Source organism: Opisthorchis viverrini (assembly GCF_000715545.1).
Source record: "Opisthorchis viverrini unplaced genomic scaffold opera_v5_6, whole genome shotgun sequence".
NCBI lineage: Eukaryota > Metazoa > Platyhelminthes > Trematoda > Opisthorchiida > Opisthorchiidae > Opisthorchis > Opisthorchis viverrini.
Genome location: NW_008751662.1, coordinates 3,783,267 through 3,791,664, shown reverse-complemented (window position 1 = coordinate 3,791,664; position 8,398 = coordinate 3,783,267). Strand labels below are relative to the sequence as shown.

The following is an 8,398-nucleotide window of genomic DNA, read 5'->3' as shown; positions in this document are numbered from 1 at the left end:
GGAATATAGCTGTTGTGTTCCCTTCTGTGAGCCTTTTTTCTCCGGCACTAGGCACTGAAGCGGGTCGGCAGCAGATACCTCAGATTGGTGAATCAGCAGATATAGCACATTCCATCATTAAAACTATCAGTCCTTGTCGTAAATTCCATGACTTTTGTGTCCAGAATATGCCAGAGGTTTCGAAATGTCTTCAGCTATTTAGACTGGCTGAAGTTATTTCCTAAAATAACGTTTGGTCATTCGGCTTCCAAAGAAACACCATCGAAAGGGATGGAATTTTTCCAGAGTTTGTTGTTATACCAAGGTGGACAAGCGAACTCCCATTTCAGCTTTGCTTGTTAGTCCTCACAGTATCACTGTCCATGGGAGCTGATTTCTAGCGACAAACTATTGCGTCTCTTTTTTTAACGCGAGGTTTACGCTCTACAGAGTACTCATCGATATTCTATAGGTTTCGTATAACCCCTGCACAGCCTGTGATCCAATATTGAGTGCAATTATGAAAAAAGCATAGGTTGATTTTTTTTACGAATTTCGGTTGTTCGTCTAGGATGTAAGTTATATCTGTCCAGCCGGGCACCATGGCCCCAGCTCTCAGACGCACTGTATCTTAACGCCAAATGTTTTGTTAACTTTAATTCATTTTCTCTTGCACAAATAGCTGTCATGTTCCCTGAGAACCCCACACCCGTTGGTCGGCTTCGCGTCGGATGGAAGATTTGCGACCCTGTGGGCGTCTGGGTTTTGCATCAGTTACCATGGCCTCATTGGTTGACCAGTGAGATAGCACAACAATGCGCCAGGATGCTTGATTTCAAACACTACATTCGGTTCTCCACCCCAGCTCTTACTCGACTTCGTGGAGGTCCTCTGGTAGCACATATGCTCCGTCTATTTCGCACGCGGGCTAACCTTGAGTTGTCGCGTAGTTCGTCAGCTGAGCAGAAGAAACTTGCGAAGCCTCTGCCATTAGTTGCTCCCACGTCTGGACTGGAAGTAGTTGGTTCCGGTCAACGGTTGATCGCCTATTTCGCGCACGACTCGACCCTGGCAGCGGTGCTGAGTCATTTGGGCATTTTCAATCGGTGAGTTTTATACGATCCTTCTGTATTTTTTCAACGTGAATTACCACCGCTTCAACTTGCGTTTTTGGAAAACTTCCTTCTTGTAACGTTTTCTGTCCTAAAGGTATATTGCTCTGTTTCACAGTCACAAAGAAAGGAAGTTCTCATTCTGACAAGTTCACCCCCAAAGGTAGCTATCCGTTACATGCTTTCTCGTGAAAACCGACGGACCCCTTAGAAACGACAAATCAACAGCAGTTGGGCTCTGACTGATGCTTGTCTCCTCTGACTTTTTTCCAAGTTAGCTGGTAAAATTCTGACATAAGTATATTCCAGCTTATACGTTTCATTCTCCTTCTCTGAAACACAAGGAAACTATGTGTGAAAACGGACTGAGCTGTGGCCATTAGTCGGACGACACCACACACCGTTCCTCATTACTATGCGTGCCTTACGTCACTGAAAACAGGATCTGTTACCGTTAGCTGCTCTTCTTATGTATGAGCATCTGGAATGTTGCCAGTAATCCCTGAAAATGGAACAGGCGTCGCCTTATCGCTTTGAAAGCCAGCAAGTGATTCAGTTCCTAGTCCCAAGACATGGTAGCCTTACAACCAACCTCCGACATGAATTTTAAGAAAGAGCTTTTTAGACATGATTGTAACCAATCGATATATGCTTAGTCAGTAGAGTACTTTAGACTTGCTTGGAAACTGCGTCCATCCAGAACCTCAATTATATAACGTTACTGGCCTCTTGAAGTAGAGCATCGACCCAGACAGTCATCATCATCATCATCATCTGTAAGAGCCTCGTACTTGTACAGTGGTTTTAGCGGCTCCACTGAGACAGTCGTTCATATACGTTACAAGAGGCAACTAAATCCGGTTCACATGTTAAACATGGTGAGGCAGAATAAATTACGGAGATAGCCTCAAATGGCCAAGGGTGCGAAGAGGGTTGTAACTAATGTGGAGTCGTTGATTCTGTTCGGGCTGCCCAACTCTCGCTAATTGATTCTGCTGTATGTGGTCACTTGTGGCATAGCTGAAGTGTTAGTTGGCGTGGTACGGCTTCCAGTGGTGCTGGTAACATGACGTAGCTTCAGTTCGGTGCATTATACAGAGGTACTTTAGCACCCCGTACTTTCACTGTGTATACTGACTGTAACTATTCCACGTTAACTGTGGGGTGTTGGACTTATCAGTGCACTGTTGATGACCATAATACAATTCAGAAGGTATATGCACTAATAAAAGTTTTTAGTATAGTTGACAATGGTGAGATGTCACACGTATAAAAATAAATACAATGCAAAATGGGAGCAAGTCAAATGAGGAACTTATCGTCTGTGAGAGTTCCTTGGTGAAAGTCCGGACGGCGGGAACGNCAGTACGACTGCCACACGTGTTCCATAATTGTCCGTGGACTTGAGGAGAGTGGTTGACCTCCTGATCCCTGCGTGCGCGCGCGAGTCTGTGTGTGCTGACTGTGTTCGGTTTCGCTATATGTAGGTTAGTTTTGTGTGTACGTGGGTGTGTTAGCACATGAGCTGTTGCTACGCTCACTATACGGTACAGACAATCGATGTCCGATGAGTCACCTTAATGTGACATGGTTTGTGAGTATGAAAAAAGACAAGTCTCGAGCGACTGTGAGCTGAACAGTCAAGTATGTGGGTGACTGGGTAGCTACAGACTCTCCACCACATTGCCATAAGCCTACTCGCAATCCCATCGAAGTTTTGTACGAATTTGCACTTTAGCCGTCATGTCGAAGGTTGTTTGTGTGACTGTCATGATTGATCATCACCATAACTGGGATATTGCGTGAATCTGCGGTGTAATTGTTTTCCAGGTTTCTTACTCTTTTCCACAATATGGGGTGAAGTGGAGTGGTACTCGTTGAATCAGACTCTTTTCTGGCATGCAGTTTATGCCACATGCAACATACAGAATTTCTCGTCCCAGAGTTTCCTTAGCTAAGGACTTCGACCATTGTAATGATAGTGTAGCGATGACAGGCCTCAGAATTAGCGTGAGGTGCCTTTGTTCAAGGTGTCGATCCTTCATATTAACATAAATATTAAGAAATGGATTAGCGGATGGACTTTCTTTCGTAGATTGCTCGCTACGGTTAATGCCCACAATGACAAGCAAAGGGAAACTATAAGATTGCGAAATCCTTTTGCTTGAGCAAAATATCATACTGTGATCTGTTTCAATTAACCTATGAGGTGCAGCCCCATTCGTAGGGCTGAGAGTAGCATGTATGTACGTTGGCTGCCTAGGTGCGAGTTAGCGCCAGCTGAGCCTGATGTTGCTGCTGCTTGGATGAGTGCTCATGGTGTTTAAGTGTAGCCCATATTTTCGCTTTTTCGGGATAAAAACCACCAAGAGGTGGAGCAACTTCTTTCAAATCACCTATAGTTTACTCGTGACAAAATCTGGGTATTTTCATCCTGCCACTGTTATATGGTTTGGTTTTTTGTCCGGCCCACGGAAATGTCACACCGGCCTGCATTCCAGAAGAATCTTTGGATCCTGATCAACGTTTGCGAAATTTCATTTCTATGTTAATACGCGTTTGACGTTAAGTGAACCGTATTTTTTTTTACCATAGAGGCTTTTCAGTACCTGTTAGTAAGGGTCGGCATTTTTTTTATCAAGGAAATCTCCAACATAACCCTGGAGAATTGTTAGGCCAGTAAACGGCCTTTAGAATGGTAACGTGTCTTGAATATGAACGCCCGCCTAGTGCTTTGAAGTCCGTGCTCAAGGTTGGACACCCTTTGGAACATCTTGACTTCATTTCTTGACCTCAGGTTTCCGTCAATGTATCTTATGCAACTCACCAAAACGACGATGTGTGGCTGAACGATTTTCTGTTATCAAATTTTCCTTGTTGCATTCGTGTGAAATTGAAGTAGCAAGCACTTTTGGTTATCACATCCATTCGATAGGTAACCTCGAACACAGACCTCCTTGATGTACCTCAACGACTGAATTACTAACAGATGGGTTGTGATTTGTTTTCACATTGTTACATGGCTCCTGTTGGCTCAAGTCAGTCATTGGATGTAACTGATTCATCTGTTGTTTCTTCGGGATTGTAATTCGGGCACCTAATTCGATGTACCTTTTTGACGCAGCAAGCTAAATTGAACTTTTTGCCACAGAACCCGAGATGAAGGACTCGCCAGATGTAGGGGGGAGCACTGTAAACAGACAGGAGTGTGGTCTAGCTACTAGAAGATGCGTTTTTTACGTATGAAAACTTAACGCCACCTAAAAATGACGGTGATGATCCGGAACAGTTTCGTAAGCTACCTGAGTTACCTTGGTCAGTCACTACTGTGGGTAACCTGAGAACATATAAGAAATTTTGGGTGATATTCATATGAAGAATGCATCAGTCTGCGACGTCAAAGGTTAAAGCTATCATTTGCAGCCACCGAATGGGAAATGCGCTTTGAAACATTCGGCACATCATTTAGCTGAAAGGCTTAACTTTGTCTCTCACTATACATGCTGTGGTAGTCACACCAGTAAATCACTTTCTACCTGCTTTGGTGAGAGGATAAAGCCAATCTCTTCTCACTCATCCAACCAGTCGGTACACTGCTGATTTCCTGGAGGTTTTCGCTTCCAAGGCCCACATTCCACGCTTCTCTCTTGTTTGGCCTGCAGTGCTGTAGTAAATTTTGTAGCTTAGACCCTTGCTTTATAAACAGCATGCATAGGGTGTAATTCAACTCAGGTGGCGTTCCGTTGAAGAAAAGAGCCATGGTGTGAGCTCTTGGTAATACTGGTCCGTGGCAATGAAGCTTGTCTACCTAGCACTTCTAGCATTCAGTTGGGGATCAGCGCTTCCTTTTTTTCGTGTATCATATTATGTCAGCTCTCTAAACACTTGTATTTGCTCACGAGTTCACTAGGTAAAATTTGTGGTACATCATACTGAGCAAAATTGTTCGCCATATGGCTGTACAATGTTCTTTACTCTGTTTTATCCGGTACGTTGTTTCAGTTGATTTAGCAGAGTGTCTCTGGGCTCCTGCGCATTTTTATCACACTTAGACAGGTTCACCATCGAAGTATTTTTTACCCTTGGAAACCATGCGTTCTTGTTTCTAATGCACAGCCATAGTTCACATAGTTCACTTAGTTCAACAACGTGAACTCAAGACAACTCAATGTTCAAACCACGAACGTATTGACTGTAGGGTTTGTGGTTCGAATTCAATCCTGACATCCCGACTACTCTTGTCTAGGCTTGGATAAAGTGCCCGTATCTTAGCCATCGTGCTTCCACCCGGTAGCGCTGCAGCTAGTCACTGACGACGCATCACAGGCCAACAGTTATTTTTATGTCAACAACTTGTAGTAGAATGTGAGATTGGTATTTGGCTAGGCGGCACTCTGTGCTCGAGCTATGCAGTATACAGCTTTTAAGAGAGCTGAAACCAGTTGAGAGCACTCTTTGCCGGATTACAATTCGTATGGTCACTTCAGCACCTGTGTGAGCTTTTAAGGTTTACGACCGGGAAAAATCATTTGTCTCAATCATCTTGTTCGTATTGTATATTCCTTCTCAGTATCTAGGGCGGTTTCCGAACAAAAACACTGGGTGATTAAGTGTGGTCGCAGTCTGTTTAAGGACCTGCGTAGTTCAGAGTGGTGTGCGGAGAAAAGACACCAGAATGCAGATGAGTTGCCAGTTTGAAAGGCTGGAAAATTTTATGATTTGATATCAGCACTTCAGAGACATAGGGAGCTACAAAAGTGTGCACTTCGTTTTCATTTATCACGACAAAGATGGCATCTTCAGTCGTTTCTTCTGTGTGACTGGATTTTTGTCCATTTGAACATATCCATCGATCATGCCTAATTCATAGAGGACATCAACAACTTGGAATTCTTCTGTAGGTAATACCTAGAATAGATTCCAAGGCATTCATACTCTTTTGATTAAACTACATGAATCTGCCAAAAACTGTTTTTCAGTGGGTGTATGCTTCAAAGATCCGAACGGTTGATCTCTCTAGAGAAGGACAACCATAGTTTATTCTAGACTGATTCTGTAAGTACTTGTATCGCTTTGAGAAGATTACTTTGAAGGCCAATACAGCAAACATGTGAGAGCTGGGATAGTTCTAGAAAAATGCCTAAATTTAACATAACCTCTTCATTCACTGACTGAGCAGTATTCGAATGTTGAAGGAATGTGTTCATACTGGCCCTCCCTTCTAGAGAAACGCTCGTCTAACGTTTGTTGATAGTGACTTAATATTGTGCTTCTTCGCCATTGGTGGATCACTATCAAGTCTCCGTGTGCTCCGGACACTACGGAATGCACACCTGTCTACAACGACAACGGTCTTCTGTTCTTATTAGAGAAGATATTTTGTTCACGCTGCTTTAGTCGTATCGGATGCAAGTGGAACAATGCCCAAGTTAGATGAGTTGCTTATGGGCGAACGGAATGAATGCGGTTGATTCGTGGATTTCCGTTGTAAATACATAGATGTCAATATTAAGTGGATCTTTGATAGAACGATCGTACCATTTACGGCCTGTTTCTTGTCCAATACCCTCTCTCCTAATTCATTCGCTCTTGGAATTCCCCTTCAGGTTGAAGCCACCGGTGGCAAGCAGCCTGATTGTTGAATTGCATCAAAACCCCACAGCAGCTGACGACTTCTTGGTTCGGTTTCGTTATAGAAACCACACTAGGCCAAATGATACTTTTGTTTACTCATTGTGGCCACCGGCATGCGGTCCCTCGCAGCTGGCACAAGAGTCCGGTTTCATGTGTTCGTTAGCGCAGCTGGAGTCGGCCATGACGGGAACATACCTTGTGGAGTTGGATGCTGGATGTGAAGAAGCCATCAGAGAAGATCTCGATGTAATGGCGAATTTTTACTACCCATTGCTTCTGTCGTTGCTTTTCGCAAACTTACTTCTATTTTTATATCTTTGGAGACGTGCCAGGCTGCTGAATCCCGAATGTTAGCCTCGCTTTTCTCCAATTCATTTTCTCCTCGTCCTCAGTAGCTGTCTTTCAATTGTTGTAAATTTATTGTCGCGTTTATCGCTTCTGTTACTTCTAGCACCAGATTCTTCATCACTCCTGTTGAACGTTTCCCTTGTTCATTTTCTCAGAGCATTTTCTCCTAATGTAGTGTACATTATACCATGTAAAACTATATAATATAGTTTTTTACTGGAACTTTCGGATCTGATTTTGACAGTCCAATTTTTTGAAACCTGGTTTTGGTCTTTCGATTTTGAATCAATATTATTTTTTCAAACGTAGTCTTTCTCTTTTCACGGTATCGTTTGGAATGCTAGGCGTCAAGCAGCCGGTAGCATGCTGTTCCACAATCTGCCTTGGTCCAAAATTATGGATTAAGTGAACTTCGAGTTAGGACACTTGAGTTAGCGATATGCATTCAAGTTGTATTTGTGCTGGTTGGTGTATTCTCCTCTAATCACTACCGCCATTTCCCATGTAGTCGTTTCTTCATTTCGAATGAAGTGTTTTCTCCACATGCTCGAGAGCAATGTGTTCATCATTATGGTTGATTTTGTGTTAGCACTGTATGTCATTGTTGAACACATTTCATTACAGCTGTAGTATGCACGCTGAGGAAGTACCAGGGGACAGTGATTCTCAGAAGGTAGGGTTTCACAATAATTTCAGTGGATAGCAGGCAAAAACATCATGAGCCGAAGCCCAGTAAACAAGTTCATACATAACTAATACTTACATATAAATAAATCAAACTGGCAGACACCGTATACTGCACAGTGAGATGTCAACTCAACCCACGTGTGGTATACTCCTTCTCAACTTGAAACCATGCGTTTTTTATCCCACATCTGCGAATAGTTACTGCCCTTTCGATTACTCCTTCGCACGATCACTGTATCCTAAGTCAAAACATACTTCCAGTCATGCCTAAGTTTCCTTAACTCACTTGTTACCACTGACCTAGTACGAATGGAACGAACAGTCGTGGAGTGACTCACTAGAATCTAACTTGACGCCATGATGATTCTCCCACCAATTTATTTACCCCGTCCATCTACTTTTCATCTATACTTGTTTCGCTCACCCGTACGCGCTATTCACCTTGCAGCAAAGTCCGCCCAGTCCAAAACTGATTTTCCGTTTGATCAGTTCAGGGGCTAGCTAATGGTAGCCTTGGTTCAAGAAAATCCACCAGCGCGAGCTTCCTACTTCACTGTGACGTAATACAAATTCATTACCCGTTTGTTCAACACAACATTGATTGATGACCACGCAGAGGACGGGCAACACGCCGCCTT

At 43.3% G+C, this 8,398-nt stretch overlaps 1 protein-coding gene across 1 annotated transcript in view; it reads left to right on the top strand.

Annotated features, from left to right (window-relative positions):
* Positions 1-7,338, top strand: part of T265_00662 (hypothetical protein) — a gene marked incomplete at both ends in the record, with an annotated part of 14,128 nt that extends 6,790 nt beyond the window's left edge. Inside the window, 2 exons of the mRNA XM_009164490.1 lie at positions 804-1,085; positions 6,698-7,338. Coding sequence (XP_009162754.1) covers positions 804-1,085; positions 6,698-7,079 — 664 coding nt within the window. The remainder of the gene's footprint in view (positions 1-803; positions 1,086-6,697) is intronic.
* Between the last annotated feature and the right edge of the window lie 1,060 nt (positions 7,339-8,398).